Source organism: Trichoderma harzianum, assembly GCF_003025095.1.
Source record: "Trichoderma harzianum CBS 226.95 unplaced genomic scaffold M431scaffold_1, whole genome shotgun sequence".
Classification (NCBI taxonomy): domain Eukaryota; kingdom Fungi; phylum Ascomycota; class Sordariomycetes; order Hypocreales; family Hypocreaceae; genus Trichoderma; species Trichoderma harzianum.
In genome coordinates, this window is record NW_020209249.1 from 1,955,378 (window position 1) to 1,978,352 (window position 22,975).

The window sequence follows — 22,975 nt, forward strand, 5'->3', positions numbered from 1 at the left end:
TATCTTGGGAGGTTCAAAAACAGCTTACCTAATGCAGGTATAACCTTTCTCAGATCGAGGGTGGCAGTACATACCAGATCGGGAGGAAGCAGCATTTCGTGCATGATGCCGGGATTTTCTCGGAGAATCATGGCCAACTATTGTACAACTCCTTCTTTATTATAAAATCTCAGTTACAAATATAGTGGTGGTAAAAGTATATGATCACAAGGGCAGTAGAACAATGTAGCAATAGCAGGTGGGAGCTGGCTTTCTGCTACGGGGCTGGGGTATAAATGGAGACCATTTAGAAGCGTTGGACGTACGTAGTAGGTACTAGGTTAGTACTAGGTAGGGACACAAGGGAATAATGTACATTGCAAAACGGTTCAAGCTCAGTCGCCATGGCACAAACGCAACATGGAAGTCTCTCTCCTCAGCGACAGTGTAATCGATTGAAGCTCCAAGGGAAATATACAGAGGGGTCCCAAAAAGGGTAATCTACAAATACCAGCAGTTTTCCTCCGGGAGCCATTGTTCCAGCTTATTTGGTCTTGTCCTTGTTGTGATAGTTGACGTTCTCGTTCCAGCTTTTTTTTCCAACATGGTTAGCACACGCATTTCGTCATGGTATTATGCCAAAGGTGGGATGGCAATCGCAGTAAAATCTTGCTCTTGAGGACGAGCAGCAAAGGAACTTACAAGATAGTCTGTGATACTAGTTAGCATGCAGATCATGGAATACGCGGCAGGACAACGACTCACCTTGTCACCATCACCCCACTGGTAGTTCTTGGTGCGGATGTTCTGGTAGGGGTACTCGGTGCGCTCGGGCAGAGGAGGAAGATGGCTCCAGTGCTCCCAGTGCTCAGTCCACAGCCAGTAGGCATTGGCACCGGCGATAGCCAGCGCAGGAACGACGGCGCTTTGACCTTGTCAGCCTTCTTCGTCTTGATCCAAACATATCCGGCGCATTCAAAGAGCTTTTCCCCTCATCCATCGCTGGGCGGCGCGGAAATTCGCTCAATCGAGAGCCGGCGGTGAACGTACTAGATGGAAATCTTCTTCCAGAGCTCTAGACACACAGTTAGAAGCTTCCCTCAAACCCAATTGGTGCGACCGGGACCTTGAACACTCACCAGTGGTGCCCTTGGCGTGTTCCTTGATGTGCTGGCGCTCAGCAATGAACTCGTTCTCGGCGGTGCTGGCAAAGCGGCGCTGCATGGGAGTGCGCAGCTGCGCAGCGAAGCGCGGGGCGTTGCGGGTAACCTGTCGGGCGGCAAACATCGTGGGCGATTCGAATTCGTCGATGTTTGAGTCTATAAAGTGCAGATTGTGAGATCAGGTCATATTCGATGGAGCTCGGCTAGACCAGGCCATGGATGCCTCAATCTCCAGGCTGCAGTCAATTTGATGTCGTCACGTGAGCTCGTGACGTATTCGCGCGCAGAAGTTGGCAAGCTCTCGCGATGCGTGGGGCAGCTTCATCCGCCCGTCTTCTCTACGCTTTGCTATGCAGTGCCTTGGCGGCGCATGTGAGCCTCTGCGACTGTATTAAAACTGCTAATCCTTCCGATGTGATTGTTTTTGGGCGCCATCACTTGTTTAATGCGCACGGATTTCCTCCCGCCCAACCGCATTCTCCCGCTATCGAATCTCCTCACCCGATTCGGCCCAGTGAAGCGGGATGTTCTCGTTGCGACACGCGGTGGAAGAGTGGCTAGATTGCGATAGTGTTCAAGAGTGAAGGAAGAGTTCTAGGTAAGATGGGCTTTCGTATTACGACGTGGAACGGTAAGAACTTCAAAAATATCCGTTGACAATAACCACGACGCTGACAAATTTCAAGTCAACGGTATAAGGTCTGTCTCACCATTCCTCGCGCGCCAGCAGCGAATCTATAGACTTATGCAATTGCAGAAATCCATTTGGGTATCAGCCATGGAGAGAAAAGCGTACTTTTCAGGTCCGTAAGGTATTCTGACCAAAGCCGATCCGTGCTAACACGTCATCTCCCACCTAGGCGATGTTCGATATTCTCGAAGCCGACATTGTTGTGATGCAAGAGACCAAGATTCAGCGGAAAGACTTGACGGATGATATGGTTCTGGTTCCTGGGTGGGACGTATACTTCAGTCTACCGAAGCACAAGAAAGGTATGTACATTTAGCTCAACACCGTCGTTTTGTCCGCGGGTGCAACAGCAACAGCAGTTAACATGGTGCTTCAAAGGCTACTCTGGCGTTGCCATATACACGCGGAATGCTACCTGTGCACCTATTAGGGCTGAAGAAGGCATATTGGGTGTGCTCTGTCCTCCCAAATCATCGACACAGTTCCGGAACCTACCCAAAGACCAACAGATTGGGGGCTACCCAAGACCAGGACAGCTCCCAGGAAATATCGACGAACTGCTACTGGACTCCGAAGGAAGATGCGTCATTCTCGAATTCCCTGCCTTTGTGCTCTTGGGTGTTTACAGCCCGGCTAACCGCGATGAGTCAAGGGTGGAATTTCGCATGGAGTTTCTGCAGGCCCTCGATGCTAGGGTGCGAAACTTGGTCGCTGAGGGCAAGGAGGTGGTTTTGGTGGGGGACTTGAACGTGAGTCGCTCCGTGCCCGACTCCACCAACGTTGTCGAGAACCTTCGAAAAGAAGGTCTGAGCATAGAGGAGTGGATGAACCTACCTTCACGCCGCCTCTTCAATCATCTGGTCTACGGAGGCACGGTGCAAGGAGATCGGGATGAAGGGCGGGAGCAGCCTGCGCTGTGGGATCTATGCAGAGAATTCCACCCCGCACGAGAGGGCATGAACACATGCTGGGATACGAAACGAAACACACGGCCGGCCAACAACGGCAGCCGCATCGACTACGTGCTTTGCAGCAATGGGCTGAAAGACTGGTTCATAGAGGCCAACATCCAGGAAGGCCTAATGGGATCTGATCACTGCCCGGTTTTTGCTACGCTAGCTGACGTCGTTACGACTGGGACCGAAAAGGTGCCGTTGTTGAACCTTGTCAATCCAGCTGGCATGGTTGACAGGGACGGTCGACGCCTCCGTGAATGGCATCTGAAGGACGTCTTGCCTTTATCAGCCAAGCTGATTCCTGAGTTCGACCGGCGACAGAGCATCCGGGACATGTTTACGAAGAAAGCTGGCGCTAAGCCGTCGAGCTATTCTTCGTCACTGGCGCCTTCCAGCGCCACAGAGTCTACCCCAGAAGGAGAGCCTGTGGCCGACTTGGCACGCTTGGAGCAGCCTGGTAGCCAGACGAAGACGAAGACGAGCCACGCTCATCACAGGCTCGGACTGAGCGGCGCTAGCCACTCCGCAGATTCGAAATCGCCAACTGGGTCGGAGCCAGAGGCGCAATCCACAAAACGTGCTGCGGGGTCCGTCGATCGTGCTCAACCACCCTCTCCGAAGCGCAACAAAGTGGTTGACACTGGTGCTAACACTAATCTGGGCGCCACGGAAAAGAAGAATGCCAGAAGCTCTCGCGCTGGCATCAAAGGCCAAAAAACTTTACAGGGCTTTTTTCAGCCCTCGCCCACTAACCGGATGCCAGGGAGAAAGGACAGCGACACGACCACAAGTACCAGCGCCCCATTTTCTGGCGAGCAAACAACAACGCAGCCCTTTGAGCCCCTGTCGTCACACCAGGTCCAGCTAGCTTCCCCGGTTGCAAATCTGCCACCAGAGACAAGCGGCAGTAATTGGCCGGAAGGGTTGCCGGATTCAGCGTTTCCAGCGAAGTCAGCTCCTAAAGCCTCCACCCAGTCGATGGAAGCTGCTGCCAAAGTGTTTGATCCGATTCAAGCAAAAGAATCCTGGTCGAAACTTCTGGGAAGGCGGATGCTTCCCCGATGCGAGCATAATGAGCCCTGTATCAGCCTCACCACGAAGAGACCGGGTGTGAATTGTGGTACGTCCTTTTCCTTTCCTCTTCTTTTCTTTTCTCCCTTTTCCTTCCCCCTTTCCTTCTCCTTCCCCTCCTCCACCTCCATGTTTTCAGCCGAGTCCAATGACTATTCCGAACATGGCTCTAGCATTTGGCGAGTTATTTTTATGCTTTATGCTTTTGCTTTTTGCTTTTGCGACCTTCAGTTGTTGGCTCGTTTGCTCTCACCACCACACCTCTTCTCTTAGCGGATGTTGTTGGTTGCTAGATCTAATGATGGAGACACGCCCTCACCCTTCTTGTTTGCCTGGACGCCATCATATTCACCACGTGCTCAGACAGGCTTGTGGCTGACGCTTGCTCCAGGACGGTCATTCTATATCTGCGCCCGACCACTAGGCCCCTCTGGCGAAAAAGAACGAGGCTCTGAGTGGCGTTGCGGTACTTTCATTTGGAGTAGCGACTGGAACGGATCACCATCGTAGCAGAGCGCCGGTTGCATTTGAGCTTGGATGCATCTGCGTACTGGGCTGTAGAGTCCGCGGCATTTTTCTTTCCAATGAGAGGACAGCAGTCTGCTTGCCACTGTAACTGTTTTGGCGGCATTGGACTCGTATTCATGGTGTCCTGAAATGCCGAGTGGCATCAGTAATACCCCTTTACGAAAATCTACGGGATGTTCGGTGGCGTTCATGTGAAGAGAGTAGAAGTATATAGATTTAGTGTCTATGTCAGAAGAAAGCAACTAATAGATCTGGTATTGGCATTTACTGAAGGGGTAGACCTGGGGGATCTAGTGTCGATGCCTGAAGAAGTACATTCGGAACGCAATGCTTTAGGAGACTGCTGTATGCCATCCTGTAGAATTGAGATGAAGGAATCGTGAAATCTGAGTGTCTGTTGTCCTACTACCTAATAGCTCTATATGGCAAATTAACAGCAATGAAGCTCAAGTAGAGCTAACACTACTAAGTACTTCAGCTGGATGCGTGACTTTGTGGTGATCAATCTGTCTCAAATGCAGTGATGCCCGTAGTTTGCCTCCCTTGTCTTTTCTTCGCTTAGAGTGTCCTAACCTTCCACTTGCAGACTAGAGATTTCCGTTTCCCGTTCAACCAAATTATAACAAAGATTTCTTCTCATGGGGTATCTCGTTCTTCTGCTTCGTTAAGATGATAGTTGCTGTGTGTAACGATACATTAGCACATGTAGATACTAATATAATTTGATGTAAATGCACACTTACAAAGCACTGATGCACCTATTGCGGGCTAATATTTGGCAAATTCTCTCAACCAAACCTGGCAGTACAAAGTCCAGCTATTGTGAGAACGGAGGAAGCGACTTGCTTCGCGCTCATCATCGCCTAGGATATCTAGCCTAGTTGCAGATTTATCCTGAAACTCGTCAGATTAGAAGCTTTGTGGTTTATAGTTATTGCACGCGTACCATAGGGCAAGAATGATAGCCCATAGCTGAAGGCGTTCGCATAGAATCTTCTCAGCATCTAATCGTGTGAGGCACTAAACCGAGGTGACGGAATGGTCTTCAACTGCGCCATCGTTGGGGGCAGCAAGATTAGCATCGACCAATATAGCATGTGCTTGTTGGCTGCGGCGAGTGCGACGGCGTTTCTCTGACGATTTTCGAGGCTTGTACTGATAATCTGGATGCTTTTCCAGTAGCGCGATTTTGATTTCTTCTGACATCTGCTTATATTTTTGCCGTACGTCTCTCGATTCTTGATTCCAAGCTCGTCCTAAGATTTGAGCTGTAGTAAAAAGTAATTAGCTGAGGAGTCTCACTAAAGATGGAGGAAAACTTACATATCTCGTTGTTGGTAATACCCGGGTTGGCAGCTTTAACCAGATTGTGACGATCCTTGCGGTACAAAATGTATGCATTGGGAGGGCGTGGAATCTTGGTTGGCTTAAGTGGCACCGTAGGTTGGCAAGCTGCGACGCTTTCAAGGCGAGTATTCAAGCTATCATTCATCGCCCAGATTGGCTCAAGGCCATCAGGAGAATGTATCACTCCGCCATTGGCAATAAAATAACGCGGTGGGCCGAGATAATGACGATCTCCTCTGTTACCATCACGACAATACATTACGGCTTCTCTCGTATGCTCCCTGCAGCAAGGTCAATACTTGCAAACATCTTCGCTGTTGTTATTGGACTCACATGAATTTCCTGGCAATATAGCGCCTCCCATGGCTGTCCAGCATTCGGTAGATAGTGTCATCGATGTAAAGGACGCTGAGGAAGGGGGTTATCTGGTCTCTCAGTCCATCCCAGATGGCGGCTAGATAAACTGCAATTTCATGATTCGGAGAAGATATTTGCTGTGACATATCCATGATGACGTAGAGATGGCTGGATCAGAATGATTATTCGCGGGTGATAATTGGGTGCCAATCTCTAAATCCGAAAGGCGCTTGAGGAGGAATCGTGGAAAAAAAAAGTAGTCGTAGATTCAGAGTTGATAGCTTTGATGTGAGAATTAGGAAATATTGAAGAAATAAAACATTTCCAAAGTTCAGTACCACGAAGAATTGAAAAGCTATGGGTGATGGTGAGCTACAAGTGAGCCTGGAATCTGCATGGTAGTTCACTTATTAGTGGCTATTGAGAGCTGCCAAGTGAGTTAATCTGAATACCCACCAGCCCCCCTTTATTTAGTGCTAGGTCAGTGCGCCCTCCACTTCAGTTTTCACTCCCTCTGGGACCATTCTCCAAATTCTGTGGCGGAAGGAATTGGCTTTTTCTCGACCAACAATATGCTAACAAACAAAGGTGTTGGAGCTAAACTTCAGCCGTCCCACTTCGCGTTTTTTCTCCAAAACTTTACCGGTACCCCAGCCGTAGATTTATATGGCACCCTCCCTGTATGGTGTGCCCCTGCTATAGAAGTTGTGAAGGCACAGTCAACTACGCTCGGCAGGAGGAGAAAGATTTGATTCTATGGCAAAATGAAGAAACTCTATGCTGGACTTTTTCTTTACTATACTGGGCATATGGAATAACCATCATACTCATGCAGATTGGCAGACGGCTGCGAATACTTCTGAGGCAAGAAATAATAGCCCAGAATAAAAATTCCAACAGCCGACAATGGCTTTCCCCCTTATATTGGACTTCTGAGCTTATTTCCAGAATTTTACTGAGACTGCAATCTAATGCATATGTAGATGACCTCAGTTAGAAAGATGACTTTTCTCTACGCTACAATTTATAATCTATGCACATGAATTTAGATATTGGGAGATTCTAATGGCGAATCCGGTAAGGAACCAACACAAACAACGGACGTGCTTAGCGGATATGCGCATGGAATACGTATATAAATGGTGGCGTGGGCCTCCCCCCCCAAGGAAAAGCTTCACAGTACTTGCACAGTACTTGAGATGCAAGTGAGTGAAAAGTGAGGCGAAATCATGGACTTCAGTTTCTGCTCTCGATCTTTCTTTTCACTTTTACTACTAGACAAACACATTTTAGGCAAGGCAAACACTCTTGAGGAGAAATACTTCAGCTGCCTGCTCTCCTGAGTTGATACTCTCGCTCCTTACATCCTGCTAAATCTTTAAATAAACACTGAAGGATTTCCGATCCCACTACCTGAAAACCTCTTTTCACAATTAGCATTGCCAATTACCATACCAAGTCGACCGATACCATCATGGGATCTCCAAAAATTCCACCAATTTCCGGTTTGACAGCTCTAGAGCCACGGCCTGGTGGTCAATGGACCATCAACGAGCATGATGGAGAGACCTCTTCTCTATCGTATGTGATGGACAATGGCGCTGAGGCGATCACATACACCCTGCGCCACTGCTATAATGAGGATGATATTCGTAAGAATTGTGCATCTTTTGTCTACGAATATAATGACAACGGTATGGCTCCTCTTCTAAGTTTGGTAACTGGATCTGACAGTTTTTAGTTTCTGAGATCGAATATCACCACCAAAACATGCACGAGGTTCCCACAGAGTTTAGAGATGCACATGGAGCAGCATCAATACTCTACCAATCACAAGAGGAGAGCGCATTACGACAGTACTCGACGGGTCAAATTCAGCAACCGCTCCAAGACCATCTTCTCTTTAACACTGAAGCAACCATTGTTTCACCATCTGAATCGCAAGCTCAAGCCAGTATTCAATTCGAAGAAACGACACTTGCTCCTCAATCTCATTTTTACCAGCACGGCCAAAGAATGAATATGCCTAATCACCAACAGCTTTCACAAACTAGTTTTGCTCCTGAAACTACTGAGTGGCCTTTAAGCAATGAATTATTTCCCACGGCTGTAGGCAACGCCTCGATTTCCATACCAAACACTGAATTCGGATTACCCCAAGACACTCCAATGTTTCTGAGTGCTTGGCAGCAGAACTGGGCTCATGTAATTCCCAACACTACACAAGGCTCTGACGGAGACTGGGATACTTTTTTCTCGCAGCATTCATGATTTTTTTGCTGCAGCTTCATATTTTTGCTGAACCAATTTCTCGGGCAAATGGCCACACTATTACTAGTATAGTAGTAGAAAAACGTTAAAAAAATAAATGAAGCTGGTAGCAGTCGCATCAGAACTCGCCTGGCTCTCTTTTTATCTTTTCAATAACAAGAAGGCCAAGCTTCATTAAAGTAATAGAAGCAGACCCGTTTCAAGCAGCCAAGGAGCTTCTAGGCACACATTACGAAGAGAAAAGAGTGCCAGTCCTAGGCGTCAAATCTCATTTAGTCGACGATCTCAATGCAGTGAATCACCTCCTGCTGCAGTTCGCATATCCAGACACACGGCAGCTTTACAATTACACTTAGGCATCTTCTACTGCCGCACAACAATATCAGAATGAAATGCCGCAAATGTGATATTTCGGGATGACTGAGAGCGACACGATCGATGTCGGCAATCCTTGGGATATTGATAAGATGCTGGACTACCAGGAGAACGAAGGCGAGAGAGGTATGTTGCCGCATGCAGTTTATGTCCCAACATCTTGCTTACACTTAGAAGATGCCGGCTTACCCCCTAACAACCAATATAACCTACATAACGGATTCTATTGCACCTTCTGAATTAGGTGACCAAGTTATATCATGCCCGGTGCCCGCATTCCACTACGTTAGGTATTCGGAGAAGGGGGAGCATTGACTACGTTTATTTGACATCACTGCCATAAGCTTGTACTATGGTTTCGGAGAACACGGGAAGCTGAAATTATTTAGGAATGGCAAGCAGGCGTACTAGGAGGAGAGTGAAGGTAGCAGGCCCTGGGACTGGTTTCGATATGATATTGCATGTAATGATACCTAACGCAATTCAAACATTCTTGATGGATGCGCCATATAGTCGAATGCATATGAGTCTGATTTCTACGAAAGTGTTCACATGGTAGATATATGCAACTACGCCCGTTGATTGCGGTCAGCTACGGTGGGAGTTCACAGGCGGTGATTGTGAGTACTTCAGCGAAGTTGGATCGTCGCCTTTGGACAACGAGATCATTCAGCCAAGACCACATTGACTGACCAAGGTAACATTGTCTAAACAAGTATATAACAACTTGCTCGATCGAGAATATTTTATTGAAATATGAACAACTCGCTCACTTGAGAACATGTTGCTGGAACAAGATCGGGAATCCTGTATTTGAAAGGGAATGAGCAAGTCTTCTGTAGACAAGAGAACCTGCCAAAAGTGAATAGGTTTTGGTCCACAATAGCTTGCTTAGCTTGGACCACCTTGGTTGAATGAGGCCATTCAGATTAATCACAGTTAACTTAGATATATTGTGGGCGACGTTGAACAATGTCAATCATATCATCTAGCTTCGTAGTTTCGCATGCCAACGAAGCGGATAATTTCCCCGCTCATACATGTTGGATCAATCATTTGCATGGAATTGGTCCAACATGCTACTATTGCGATTTCACCACTGAATCTTTTCGCCCTTCCTGTTCTTCAGCTCCCCCTCCTGTGTTTCTTTCGTCTTGCGTGTCTCTTCAGCTCCATTCGTTGCCCACACTCTCTCGATGCAGAGCTCAAAGGGCCCTTCCACGCGATCCGTCAGCCCAATGCCTACACTATGGACTCTTTGTCTTAAAAGCTCTGTTTGTGGTTCAACGACGAAGCCATGGTTTGTGCGCACAAAGTCATTCCACCGAATCAGAATCGTTTCCCATTGCCCAGGGCGCTTTGCAAATAGCCGATGCTGATGTAGGTCTGTCGGCTCAACACTCTCTGTCTGTACATTGACGTAATATGCCCTGCCATCGGATTTGATCCGCAATGCGAGATATGTGTAAGGGTCTATATCCCAAACAGAGCGACCGAAGACTGTGGGCGGCTGGTCTGGTGTCCGAAACGCGGCATAGCCTGTCCGCTGAATTGCCAAGCGATCTGGTGGGAGTGAGGTCGAGATGTGGCCGTAGAAGCGTGCGTGAGACGGCGAGGAGGAGGAGGAGGTCGAGGAATGGATAAAGTCGAGACTGCTGGTGGAGGAACCGCCGATCAATTTGTCGGACATGACAATGCAGTTGCTCACGGAATCGGCGCTGTGGAAGTCGTAGAGCTCGCGGGGGCCTGAGGGACCCTTGACGGCGTCGAGGTTCCAGGCTGATGATGCGAATGTTAGCGCTTTGAGAGCGTATGGGGAATCCGAAGGTATGTATATGCGATCAGAGGGTGCGATGCTGGTTACCTATGCTGGAGCGCCTCTTGAGCTCGTCAAAACTCCGCGCAAGAAAGCTCTTTGCAAGAGGCTGCGTGGCTCTCATGATGGGCAAACAAGCGTATTGACGACAGTAACAGCGGACGAGCCAATCGGCTCACCTAAAGTTGAGTAACATGAGAGATTCCGCGTCGTGAATCACAAAGCAGACAAATCTCTCAGCCTTACATCTGGTCGCGGGAGACGATGTGCAGCCTTTTGGTGTTGAGAGAAAGACCAAACATGAAGAGGCTAGAGATTCGCACATGGCAGATGGTGTGAATCATGGCCCTTAGCTAGAAGCCTGACCATTCTGACACTCCGCACAGGGTGTGTCGGCATCTGGATTATCATTAATCCACCCATTTCATCCAACCGCAGAAGTTCAACACCTGGGCCGGCTTTTTAGAGATTGTCTTGGTGGGATAATGACGATGCTCGAGTGCTGAGAATTGGGCATAATTTCTCTGAGGAAAGGCAGAAGAAGTCTCTCCCACTGTCTCATTTGTACGACTCGAGTCAGGACCATGTCTCCCGCCTCCGCAATGCGCTCAATCGCGGCACCAGCACTTCGCCATGGCACTGCGAATAATCTTCCAAGATGCGCCACAAGGCCATTGGCCGCGCAGATGCTTCGACAATATGCGACACAGCCATCAAGGAGCAGGACAATGAGAGAGATGGATCGTGCGGCTCGTGCCGGCTCAAGCAAGATGACGAAGGAGCAGAGCATCTCACAGTTGCAGAAAATGGCAAACGCAGAGTACTTCAAGGATGGAGGGGGTCCGCTGTTTCCAGGTTCGCACATGTCCTTGATTCTCTAACCATCTGTCTCCTTTCTTTCATGATGTCTCATGATGAAAATGAACGGCGACGTCTTATATCTTTACCATGATAGGTGATGTAGTTGAATGCGCTCTGGCTAACACAAAGCTCTCTCTCGTTAGGCACATTTGTAACCCTCCCGTTATCTCGTCTGCCGCTAAACCCTGCGGATTTTGCGCAATATCAATGGAGCAGGCTAAGGCACTGGGTGATTGAAACCGTTTCTTTGCTCAACTTCAAGCTGAAATCCATGCCAAACTGGACGACTCGACCTCAGTGGAAAGCCCGCCGTGGCAAGATTGCGCCTACAGCCAAGGCTTTATATCAAGAAGTGCTGGAGGCTTTTGCTGCGGGGGACAAAGCGACACTCGAAAGAATTTGCGTCAATGACTTTGCAAAGAAGCTCATTGCGGCGATAGACCGCCGAAATCCTCGAGAGCGGGTTCAGTTCGAAGTTACCAAGTACAACAGCTCGCTCTTCTATCCCAAACGAATAGCACATCAGATCCACCAGATCAACATGTACGACAAGAACCTCATGACCGAACAAGCCGTTGTTGCCATTTCATCCACCCAGCAGGTGTCTCGGTATGATGCGTCTACAGGAGAGACGATCCCTGGCAGCGTCAAGGTTCAAGACAAGGTGGAATATGTGGTGCTCTCCAGACAGGTCAATGCGGTCACATTTGAATCGGACGCGTGGAGAGTTTGGGGCACAACATCTCCTACAACTTTGGAAGCATATCTGGAAGAGAAGGAAGCTATCGACAAGGAGCAGGCAAGACGAGCCGGGTGGAAGCCTGCGTCCAAGTAGCTGCTCAGGTTTCTCGGTTTCTGGGTGGTAGAACAAACGAGGGAAATCCATGCTATCAACGGATGTGATGCTATATGCTGTATCACAGACATTTAGCGTGTAACGATGCTGATGCAGAAAGACTTGAAAATGTAAAGTACAAGGGAACTGGGCCGGTAAATGTATGAGTAGTACTAAAGAATTGCAGTAGGAGAGTGGAATATATTAGAATATATTAATGAGGTAGCATACAAATCGATTAGTTTGAGCACGATTTGCTGATTGACAGGAAGCTTGAATGGACTCAATTGTGGGGGTCTCGGTAGAGTGTTTTGAATGGTAGCCGACGCAACTCATTGTGGTACTACTAGGTATGATTACTATTCTAATCAATGTGAGATTTCATAAAAGTAGTCTTGAAATTCTTGTATTCATAAAATGAATGATATATCATGGGTAAAGCTGTTTCAACAGCTGTCTTCTTGATATGAGGATTCTCACATGCCCTAAAGTTGGTAACAAGCTGAGATAGCCTCCCAAAATTCTTTGAAAGATTGCGTACGCTAGAGTCCCTTCATTATTATATCTCCAGTCTCCATTAGATGAGTTTTGAATTCTACGAGAACAACTCTAGAATTTTCAAGTCGATCTTGATACATATTGCTTTGGACAACTATCACTAATGCTGTTGACCTCTACTTGGCCTTTCCCCTAATCTCAGGGAGTTGACGGCTGCTACCAAAAGTGGTGCCAACTGTAGGCTGTTTTACTGTCAATTCCTTGCCATCTGCCGGCACTGCTGTGATTGGGTTTCCGGGCAACCAATCAATCCATCTCCAATCCATTTGATGTTTACCCCCTCTCCACTTCACTTCCAATCCTCAACCTTCTAATCGTCCACCATCAACCGCCTTTTTCAAAGCCAAACCTCATCCGGATTTGCGAGTCTTCCACCACCACAAAGCAGTTCAAAACTGCTCTCAGAATCATCTGTCGCTTAGTCGTTACTCTACATTTACTCTTCTCTCTTTCTTGGAGGGAACCCCAGTCGCGTTTTGTCCATCGAACGTCATCAAGGCCGATTTTGGGTCAGTTTTCATTGCATTAGGCAGAGTTTCTTTTTACTAGGCCCTCTTTGTGAAAGCAAGTAAGTTGAATCCGCGTACATACGCGCGGCCTCTATCCCTCTCCTCTCCTCTCCTTCTACTTCTATCTTCTTTTCCTCTTTCTTCTTTGCGCTCTCGCTTTACTTTCCTCACTTTTCCCACAACTTACTTTTCTTCCACCTCCCTTCCATCTCTCCACTGCTGTTCTTTCATCTATCAATATTATATTATTTCTTCTCTCCTCACTATCAGCTTTTACCTCTTTCCCTTGATCACAACATTGACACATGTTTTCAGAAACGCAAAGATGCCAGCGCATTCTTCTCTTCGCCATCCGAAGAAGACACTCATGAAGGCATCGTCCTTCGACATCCTCCGCCAGCTCTCGTCTGATCAAGAGAATGTTTTCAACCCTGGTAAGTAGCATGCTATATCTTCTCGCTTCCTTCTCCTCAGTCGCTAAAATTGCAAAGGCCTACGTAGCTTGCCAAAACAGGATAACACGTCAGTCATACCCAAGCCTGTATTGTCTTCAGAGAAAAGAATTCCTCGGGTTCTAACAGTGTCAAAGTCCTAAGCGACCTGCCTCGTCCGGCAACTTGATTGCCCAGAGTGCCAAGTGTGCTGAGCATGAAAGGTATTCATGCCTCTACCCTCAGCCTTGTGCCCTTGATTTCTCATGCTGTATACTAAACTTATTTGTCTAGCTCACTTGCCTTTCAAGTTGGAAATACCAACAGCGACGATGTGTTTACTGATCGACCAAATTCAGAAGCGGAGTGCAGGGCTTCATCCTCGATGGAAGCGAAAAATAGTGCTGAAGAGGCCTCAAACGGGGGCGAAGAACAGGCGTCACAAACGGATGGCAACTGGTCTCTGATTCCTCGTGAGCCTCTTCAGGTTAATGCGCAGAATATTTATCCATCGTCAGCCTACGTGTTCGTCGCCAAGTAAGTTGCTGCTACAAAATCAAGGCCCCTCCTCAATTCTTGCTAACCAATACTTTCAAGTCTAACTCAAACCTTCGACGACCGAAAACTAGAAATTGAAGTTACTAAATACTTCTCGCAATTTGGCACAGTCTTTGTCAAGATCCGTCGAGACAGTCGTCAGATGCCGTTTGCTTTTTGTCAGTTCACGGTAAGCAGAGATATCACGCCTGAGCTAACAAGCACGTTATTTGCTAACTCAAAACTCATTTACAGTGCGATTCTGATGCTGAGAATGCTGGAGAACACGGCAACGGTGCTGTTATACTCGGCCGCCCTTGTCGTGTCGAGAAGGCCACTGCTCATTGTAGCTATACCACTCCTCTTCGGTCGTTTCAAAATGGCAAACTAACCAAGGTCCTCCATAGCATGCTTTCTTGTTTATAAGCTCTCTGGAGCTGAAACGACTAAACAAGAAGCTATAGATTTTCTTGGTGCCCTAGGACCAATAGCCAAGGCATATCCTCTGGGTCTCAACAGCCACAAGACAGAGAATTTCCCGCCTGCTATTGTCGTTCATTACAAACGCTATGACTCTTCGCGATCTGTAATAAAGGTATGTAATGTCTGCTGATTGGTTATCGCCTCCTTCTTCTAGCTTAACTCGTATCAGAATCGAGCTAACATCTGATTCCACGAGTATAGGCCTTTGAGGGCCACCCGGTTTTTCGGGTTGACGCATACGACCCCAAGGCTGAGACTCGGCAGCAGCACAAGAAAAGCGACCAGCAGAGCTATGCACAGTACGAGAAAGATCGTCGATCGGCATATTTTGGCAATCTACCCTTGAATATGACGGCGGATGTTTTGGAGTCTCTGGCAAGCCAGTGCGGCAAAGTGCTCTGTGCTGAGGTTGCGACAAAAGAAATTCCTCAAGTTGGTGACAGAAGTAAGTGTTCCTTTATACGCTTGCTCATTAGTAGGACTAACGTTTGAACTTAGCTACTACAACATGTTTTGGATTTGTAGAGTTTGTCCGACCCGATTCTATTGATAAGGCTATCATGAATTATGTGAGTTGGCTCTGTCTTTTGGCAGAGGTCCTACACATTGATGCGGCCATCGCTAACGCTTCTAATAGCACCGCAAGCCTATTGATGGCCATATTATCAAAGTTGAGAGGAAGCGTACGAGAATGTTCAATGGGCCTTCTTACGCCACTAATGGATCTCAAAGAGGAACATTCATTGGCGCTCCGTCCACTTGGCATGGGACCAAAGGGGGCCCTCACCATGGTCGTGGCAACCGTATTATGACTGCTGACAGTTTCATTCCTCCAACTGCAGGGTTATCGGCAACATATCTTCCAACCGTGGCCGACAACGAGGAGGACAATAAAGTCTCTCCTACAAAGGCAGATGGATCTCATCCTCTTCCTCGAACAAATGCTGGACGCTATACCCACTCCACCATTACCAGACCTACCATCAGCGATGAAAGCTCTGCTGCCTTTGTTAGCCTCCCAATTAATCCGAAGAATAGCTCCACTAGCCAGCTACCGGTGATTAGCTATGTCAAGGAGACCGAGCTTGAAGATGTAGAAGGGCGCAGCACCACCAAGGGCAGAGATAAAATACAACAGGAGAATTTGACTGACAATGCCGAAGTCAAAGAGGAAGCAAGAGGAGCAAAAGCTATCCAAAGCACGCACGAACCAGAATTTTGTTCCAATGACAGTTACCGAGGCAAGTTAGATGAGCATCTCCGCGATTCCAAGGACGTCGAATTTGGGAACAGCGCGACAAATGACGATCAAAAAACTTTGGAAACTCCAACCAAGTCTCCGACAAAGACTACTGCAGAGCCTTCTCCGGCGTATAGTATTGAGTCAGCGGCGTCTTGCTTCTACCCAATCATTCAGCCTTATACCTATTCGCCTTATGGATTTCACCCGATCCAATCATTAATGGCTCACCCCATGACACCACAAGGTGGTCCTCTTATGTACAACTCGTTCGGACAGTCGTACTATAGCCCCGCACCATATTCCGATGTGTTCACCATGTATCCATTGATGCAACGATATCCAACTGCTGCGGTGGACACTCCTACTCGCCCTTCTACGACATCTCATGGCGTTGAAAATTTACAGGAAGAGTGCCGGAATGAAGCATATGGAATGTCTCCAAAGTGCGGTCAAAACACCGGCAGAGAGGACAAGGGAGGAGCTAACTGAATTGGTGCACATCAATAGAGCCATGGTCTTCATGCTCATCAGCATTTTTTTCGTTTCTTTCCCATTTAACTGTCTCATCTGCTTCTTTTCATTTTTCTTTGACATTTGCCTTCTACTTCGGTATTGTACCTGCGCTATTTGTGCATTTTCTTTTGACCTTTTTCTCAATAAGAGTCAGATACTCGCTGTGTTTTTCTATCACCCTCAGTTGTATTTTCTTTACATAGCAATATGTTGCCAAGGGTGACTGGCAAATGTACAATCTATTATTTGAAGGATTTCATTATCCTCTAGCCTTTATCGCTGTTCTCTTCAATGCACGCCCACTCTTACAATAATAGCAATAGCTACCCTGTTCTCGGACATTTGACATAAACGAGGGCGTATGACATACGGAGAGATCAAGGCATTCTATGTTGTCGTTCTACTAGTTCACCGCTTCATATTCGAAAAGGGAAGAAATAAGAAATAAGGGTAAATAGCGTGAACATAACCTATACCTGCTCCGTACCTACCTTCTATCTCGATGTCTACTTCGTTTTTCGGCTAGTGATTTGCCGCTTCGTTGCCGCCGACGGCTTGGCGGCTAATCCTGACCATACATCATTCGAGCAAACTACCGAATAGGCATTGCGTTTCGTCATCGCTCAGCGTGTTTATTTGAATATTCACCTCGCGCTTTAGTTGAGCCATGTCAAGACTATGCCCGGCGGGTTTTGCAATTTTTGCTTAGGTAATTCCACACTTAGGTATTGGCACTTGGTGAGAAAATCCTGCCGTAGTAGTAATTTTTTTCTATAAAGGCGGCGTGGTGTTCAGAAAAGCAGAGTACATGTAGCCGCAATAAGTCAAAAGCCGAAGCTTTACGTACGTATATGAATTGTAGCAGAATATCGGACGCGTGACCGGAAATGATAACAGAAATGAACGTATGCTAGAAATGACAGGTATGGGGTTGAAATCTTTCATATGCATGCTAAAAAATAATTGATTAAATAAATTATTACAGGAGAGCTACATACTTGCCGCGTTGACTAATTGAGGAACGAGTTACTTTACTACGCACGTAGCACTTCGTGCATGCCTGGTGCTATTGAACCTACCTATTGAACCCAACTCCTACCTGGGTACTAGGTATCTAACAATATCTTTGCTTCCATATATGTTGTTATCATACGAGTAGACTCTCTGCTGAGTTCGCAGGTAAAGTGAAGATTTGGGCATGATTTGCCGAGGACAAGAAGTATGCTTCGGGTTGGTAAACTGTCACAGGAACTTCTCTTCAATGCTACCGAGTGTTGGTTCAAATTACATGCGAATGGGCCCATTTCCCCCGGCTAGTGTTATTCCTCGTTTACTCTAATAGGCTAAGGCTCCCACCATCTGTTCGCGCCCAGCAGGTGTTTCCAGTCTGCAGCCAATCCGCGCCAAAAGCAGATGATCAAGGATGCAGCGGGGTTGTCACTGAGCGGTTAATATTGGCCTACCGTTGGCTATTACAGGTACCCACATGCACACTGCTACAGATGTTCAACCAACATACATAACGACAGCGAACTTGTCAAGGACAGATGGGCTACGACAGTTCCGCTGCTTCCTGACCCTCCCACCTCCTTACTTGGCGTAAAAGGCGCAATAGGCAGTACTTGTAGTATGTTCTTTCTAACGGCCCTCGCTTCAATTTTTCCCAGCCGTAATAGGGGGGGAGATAAATAATCTGGAGGCTCCCTTTCACACTAAGAGCCGTCCACCCCTCACATCCATCCAGCCCGCCTCTTCCCATTCTTCAGATTCTACTAAGATTTAGCAATACGGAAACCCTGACTTGCAGTTCCAATTTTTCTTGCAGATATTTGGAAGCTTAGGGGAAAGGAAAGAGGCTGGCTTGGTTATCTTGGTCTTGCGGTCTGAGGCGTTTCAACGAAGATGAGAATCGGGTGTTTGCAGTTTGCACCCCAGGTGGGCGATGTTGACAACAATCTGAACCGTGCCGATGCAGTGCTTTCCAAAGCAAATCCAGAGGATCTGGACCTTCTTGTCTTGCCCGAGCTGGCGTTTTCTGGTATGAATCACCCTATGTCTGCTCGCTGAGCTCTCACCTCGTATATTGCGGCAACAAAACACCAAGCGAGTTTGGTAGATGACCTGATTTCCGCTAGGCTACAATTTTAAGTCTCTGCAAGACATCTCACCATTTCTTGAGCCCTCAGGCTCGGGAATCACTGCGCTATGGGCTCGGACGATGGCCTTGAAGTACAACTGCACCGTTCTTGTTGGATACCCAGAGAAAGTCGACGTGTCTCCCAAATGGCCCACAGGCCCCGAGTACTACAACTCGGCCATCGTGGTGAATGGTGATGGGGAAACAATCGCCAATTATCGGAAGTCTTTCCTTTACTACACAGATGAGTCATGGGCGTTAGAAGGGAATCGTGGATTCTACGATGGATATATTCCAGGACTCGGCAATACTTCTATTGGCATCTGTGAGTCCACAAACAAACTTTCGTTCCTATTCTATGCAACATTTTACTAACAGTGTGTTACAAGGCATGGATATCAAGTAAGTCAACAGGTGTTGAGCTTTAACATACCTGTACTCTTCCAACGTCATGTGTCGTGTGCTAATTTACATTTCTTAGTCCCTATAAATTTGAAGCACCATGGCACGCATTCGAGTTCGCCTTTCATGTACTTGAAGTCGAATCTAATCTCGTCATTGTTTCCATGGCATGGATGACCAGAGAGGACCGCCGCCACTACAGTCGAATGCCCAATGAGCCAGACATGGATACATTGACATATTGGGTCACGCGATTAGAACCACTTATCCGCTCTAATAATGAAGACGAAATCATCGTCGTCTTCTGCAACCGCACTGGCGTCGAAGATGAAGCAACATACACTGGCACCAGTGCCGTTATAGGCATACAGGAGGGAGAAGTGAAAGTATATGGTCTGCTGGGGAGAGGTGAAAAAGACTTGCTGGTTGTGGACACGACCAACCCGCCTTATGCCAAGATGATTTATCGACCAGACGCCAGTGCTTTGAACAAACCTGTTGGCGCGCTCGAACTGCCTTCTCATGCCAATGGCCAGAGCTCAGTATACACCAAGACACACCGTGTTATTGAAGCTCTAGATCCGTCTATGACCCAGCAGTCGCCGCCTACCGATACCTCGATTCCCCCTCAAGTGTTGGATACGACGAAAGGCAAACAGACATCTCCACTCCAGTTGATTGGGGAAACCCAGCAAAAATCTTCCCCCAAGCAAACGGCAAAGCGACCAGCGCCTTCCATCTCGATTCCACCTCCATTCGGATCAGTGGACCATAGCCAGACGACTAATGCAGCAGATGGCAATATTCCAACTCCTTCTGCCCCTAGTCCAACCCCCATGGCTGTGCGTCCAAGACTTGTTATTCCGCAGTCACCAACCTCGACACAAAATCAGCAAACCTCTGAGGATAACCTTCCAAGCGCAATATCCATAAGATCTGCAGAGTCGATACAATCAGTCAGGTCCAATGAATCAGAGGTCTCAACGCAAACAATTCGTTCCAATCCAAGACCGCCAGAAGATAGCACACCATATCCTCACAGTGGCCTTCCCCTGAGCGGATATCCCTCAAACTCCTTCCAGAATGAGTTTGAGCGACGTATCTATGGCGGCAATGTGACCATTAGCCATGGGGCAGATTCCTTCTCTCCGACAACTCCATTTGCTGCATCTACAACGTCGCCCCGCTGGTTTTGGCGACCACACGACAGCATAATCCGGACTCCAGTCGTCGGTGGAGAGTGGACTCCCAGTACGCCGGTTGGGCGGAAAGCAGAGCCCTTTCCATGGGCAGCGATCAAGAATATCACCCCCTCACCGAATATAACGAGCGAGAGTGAGATCATAAACGGAGGTCCGGTGCTACAGCAGACCAGATCCCAATATTCACAGTCTCCAAGATCGAACACGTCGTCCAACAGAACTGGAAAGTCAAAATCGTCCACAGAGGCGCAGGCGCAGCGCGTAAAGTCCCCAAATGGGAAGAATCCTTCAAGACCCTCGTCACCAAAGTCACGGAATGCCAGTCGCTCTGGGATTAGAGGCAGATCTGATTCATCACTAAGCCCGCAAAATATCCCGAGCGCAGTATCGCAGCATATCGAGCAAATTTCTCAACGAGCCGAGTCGAGAAATAGACACAACACGGATCATCATCAAACCGGGCTAGCTATTGGCCGCCCTCCGTCTCTAAATCTGGCAAACGATGGCCAGCACAGTACTAGAGCAGATTCTGCGATGGATCATATGATACCCATTGTTGCGAGTCCTAGTCTCTTGGGGCCTGGGACTCGAGCATACATCCCTACGCCCGTGGCGGTAGACTATTACCGAAGTTCTACAATTGGGATAACTCCTCCTAATGTGCATTCACAGGTGTCTGATGATGGCTCTAAACTGGGAGGCTATGGCAACAACAGTGTCAGTAGTCACCAAGCATTCACCAACAATGCAAAGCAAAAGTCGACAGCTTCTCCGCTCAACCGCGGCATAACAAAGTCAGTACGCTCTGTAAGCAGAGGCCGTCAGCCTAAACGGAGAGCTGCATCTACCGACGCAGCTAAATTTGATCCACAGTCTGAAAGGGCCACTTCTGCAGACTCCGTGATAAATACTATACTGCACTCTAGAGTTGGAAAGCGACACTCTGACAAGGACTCACAACACCCACTTGATGATGGGATGTCTCACACTGAATGCCAACATCAACACCCCCAGAGTGCCCATGATGAGTCGGAATTTGAGAGAGTCGAGGTTATTAGTTGTCCTAGTTGTCCGGTTCACGGTCGCCAATCTGCTTCTACTAATGGCTCCTCCAAACGGCTTTCTGATCCATCCGGCCAAAGAAGACACTCTATCCGAGATGCGACATCGGATTTCCACACTAACCGGATTTATGATATCACTGATGGGCAGAGAGGAACGAGGAAAATGGGACTGAATCACGTTTTGACTCAACGGGCTGCTACCACAGACGCATTGATCGGAGCCAACGATCATATCTCACATTCTGCGGTGAATGGGCAGATGGGTAGAAGTGATGCGCCATTTGTCAAAACCACCATCAACACTTCGTCTCCTAAGTCTGAGCCAAGGTCTGCAAAGTCGAAATTTAATCCTACTACACCAAGAGCAATGATGTTCCTTCCTGCGGATACCTATATCGACAAATTACCCAACACTGAGTTAGGGGATGACGAACAATTACCACCCTGGTTTACTGTTGAAAAGAGCGCGGGAAAGGCCGAAGCTGGCTTCAAATCTTAACTCGGCATATTGACCATCTTTACAAGCGTGCACCTAGTGAGGGGTTTCATATTATTTGGACATAATCCACAGTTTTATAACTATATAACATCTTCTCAGATACCCAATGTATATCTAAATTACTTGATATATCCTCCCTTTTCTCAATCCTTCTTATCTTCGCAGGAACGACAGTGCCACTAAGCTTTGAGGCAACAATACTTGGTATCCATACATTACTGCACCCATCTGTATAATCTGAGGTTTAGCATACATGGGTTTATAGCCATCTCTGGTGAATTGAGTGCTTTGACCCAAGAAGAATTTGACATAAAGCCAGAGTAGATATTCCATCATCTCAGAATAGAGGTAGAGTCGATAAATAAAGACCCACATCAATACCACATCACTAGATTTGAAAGCTTCGAAATTCCAATGATCTGAGCCTGCCAATAGTACTGTGCAACCAATGTCCGGAGAGTTCATCAAAACACTTGTAACTCCAGCCAACTCGAAGTGCAAGAGGAAATATCTTAATGTTGTTTGGGGGGTTCCCACGTCCGGATCCATCGTTACTGAAGGGATGGAATTCAGTTGATCGGCAGTGTCTGGATGTAGATAATAGATAAAATGTATCAGAATCTAGCAAATATGACTTGGTACTTGTAGTAGAGTGAAATTGGAATGATTTGAAGGGGTAAAAGAATGTGTGTGAGGGGTGGAATAAAAAACAAACACCAATGCTGGGGGACGACTGTTGTTTATATAAGTACCTAGGTAGGTAGGTACACGCACGCAGTGACTGCGGCTTAATCCGACAGAGTTTGGGAAGAACCTAGATTGGCACTGCATGAAATTTCCGAACTACGCCATCAAGATTAAATGGAAGCCCCTATCTCACCAAGAAATACTCGTGTATCATACTTTTGTTGCTCCAGGCGACTGTTGCTGCGGCGCTAGAAAGTGAATCTTGTTGATGAGATATACTTTATTCGTCATCGCGTCACATTCGAAAACGGCAGTAAAGTGACAATGGAGAAGGGAACTAGATTCAACGTGTGTTACTTCTTCCCCATTTATATTCTCCCTTGCATATGGGATGATGTTGAAACAGACTGCCGCTCAACATCGCTGGATTTTAAAATGCGAGGGTACAATGTAGATGATA

The 22,975-nt window shown here is 47.4% G+C and overlaps 9 protein-coding genes across 9 annotated transcripts; 5 read left to right on the top strand and 4 right to left on the bottom strand.

The window, feature by feature from the left end:
* Window positions 1-327: 327 nt before the first annotated feature.
* Window positions 328-1,336, bottom strand: M431DRAFT_189991 (hypothetical protein). Its single transcript, XM_024913195.1, has 5 exons — window positions 1,119-1,336; window positions 1,030-1,054; window positions 745-904; window positions 682-689; window positions 328-569 (listed from the first exon to the last, which is right to left on the bottom strand). The coding sequence occupies exons 1-5, from the start codon at window positions 1,264-1,266 to the stop codon at window positions 524-526; spliced, it is 387 nt and encodes a 128-aa protein (XP_024780252.1). The 5' UTR covers window positions 1,267-1,336; the 3' UTR covers window positions 328-523.
* A 139-nt stretch (window positions 1,337-1,475) lies between these two features.
* On the top strand, window positions 1,476-4,833 carry M431DRAFT_502718 (hypothetical protein). Its single transcript, XM_024918200.1, has 6 exons — window positions 1,476-1,773; window positions 1,829-1,841; window positions 1,900-1,945; window positions 2,003-2,135; window positions 2,212-3,909; window positions 4,252-4,833. The coding sequence occupies exons 1-6, from the start codon at window positions 1,746-1,748 to the stop codon at window positions 4,368-4,370; spliced, it is 2,037 nt and encodes a 678-aa protein (XP_024780253.1). The 5' UTR covers window positions 1,476-1,745; the 3' UTR covers window positions 4,371-4,833.
* Window positions 4,834-5,408: 575 nt separating this feature from the next.
* M431DRAFT_104176 (hypothetical protein) lies at window positions 5,409-6,427 on the bottom strand (the record flags this gene model as incomplete). Its single annotated transcript, XM_024911542.1, has 3 exons — window positions 6,069-6,427; window positions 5,712-6,016; window positions 5,409-5,656 (listed from the first exon to the last, which is right to left on the bottom strand). The coding sequence occupies exons 1-3, from the start codon at window positions 6,242-6,244 to the stop codon at window positions 5,409-5,411; spliced, it is 729 nt and encodes a 242-aa protein (XP_024780254.1). The 5' UTR covers window positions 6,245-6,427.
* A 988-nt stretch (window positions 6,428-7,415) lies between these two features.
* On the top strand, window positions 7,416-8,997 carry M431DRAFT_537498 (hypothetical protein). Its single transcript, XM_024921021.1, has 3 exons — window positions 7,416-7,786; window positions 7,834-8,297; window positions 8,486-8,997. The coding sequence occupies exons 1-3, from the start codon at window positions 7,567-7,569 to the stop codon at window positions 8,717-8,719; spliced, it is 918 nt and encodes a 305-aa protein (XP_024780255.1). The 5' UTR covers window positions 7,416-7,566; the 3' UTR covers window positions 8,720-8,997.
* A 530-nt stretch (window positions 8,998-9,527) lies between these two features.
* Window positions 9,528-10,827, bottom strand: M431DRAFT_131402 (hypothetical protein). The gene is made up of 2 exons (XM_024912467.1): window positions 10,603-10,827; window positions 9,528-10,517 (listed from the first exon to the last, which is right to left on the bottom strand). The coding sequence occupies exons 1-2, from the start codon at window positions 10,676-10,678 to the stop codon at window positions 9,832-9,834; spliced, it is 762 nt and encodes a 253-aa protein (XP_024780256.1). The 5' UTR covers window positions 10,679-10,827; the 3' UTR covers window positions 9,528-9,831.
* Window positions 10,828-11,040: 213 nt separating this feature from the next.
* On the top strand, window positions 11,041-12,602 carry M431DRAFT_502720 (hypothetical protein). The gene is made up of 2 exons (XM_024918201.1): window positions 11,041-11,409; window positions 11,559-12,602. The coding sequence occupies exons 1-2, from the start codon at window positions 11,139-11,141 to the stop codon at window positions 12,248-12,250; spliced, it is 963 nt and encodes a 320-aa protein (XP_024780257.1). The 5' UTR covers window positions 11,041-11,138; the 3' UTR covers window positions 12,251-12,602.
* A 1,040-nt stretch (window positions 12,603-13,642) lies between these two features.
* Window positions 13,643-16,500, top strand: M431DRAFT_104184 (hypothetical protein; the record flags this gene model as incomplete). Its single annotated transcript, XM_024911544.1, has 10 exons — window positions 13,643-13,751; window positions 13,809-13,839; window positions 13,907-13,972; window positions 14,043-14,285; window positions 14,346-14,475; window positions 14,541-14,631; window positions 14,693-14,880; window positions 14,970-15,213; window positions 15,267-15,337; window positions 15,406-16,500. 10 exons carry the CDS (start codon window positions 13,643-13,645, stop codon window positions 16,498-16,500), a joined length of 2,268 nt encoding a protein of 755 aa, XP_024780258.1.
* Window positions 16,501-18,190: 1,690 nt separating this feature from the next.
* M431DRAFT_526681 (hypothetical protein) lies at window positions 18,191-22,258 on the top strand. Its single transcript, XM_024920688.1, has 4 exons — window positions 18,191-18,562; window positions 18,660-18,986; window positions 19,051-19,063; window positions 19,143-22,258. The coding sequence occupies exons 1-4, from the start codon at window positions 18,427-18,429 to the stop codon at window positions 21,826-21,828; spliced, it is 3,162 nt and encodes a 1,053-aa protein (XP_024780259.1). The 5' UTR covers window positions 18,191-18,426; the 3' UTR covers window positions 21,829-22,258.
* Window positions 21,906-22,504, bottom strand: M431DRAFT_190136 (hypothetical protein). The gene has a single exon (XM_024913198.1). The coding sequence runs from the start codon at window positions 22,375-22,377 to the stop codon at window positions 21,982-21,984; it is 396 nt and encodes a 131-aa protein (XP_024780260.1). The 5' UTR covers window positions 22,378-22,504; the 3' UTR covers window positions 21,906-21,981.
* Between the last annotated feature and the right edge of the window lie 471 nt (window positions 22,505-22,975).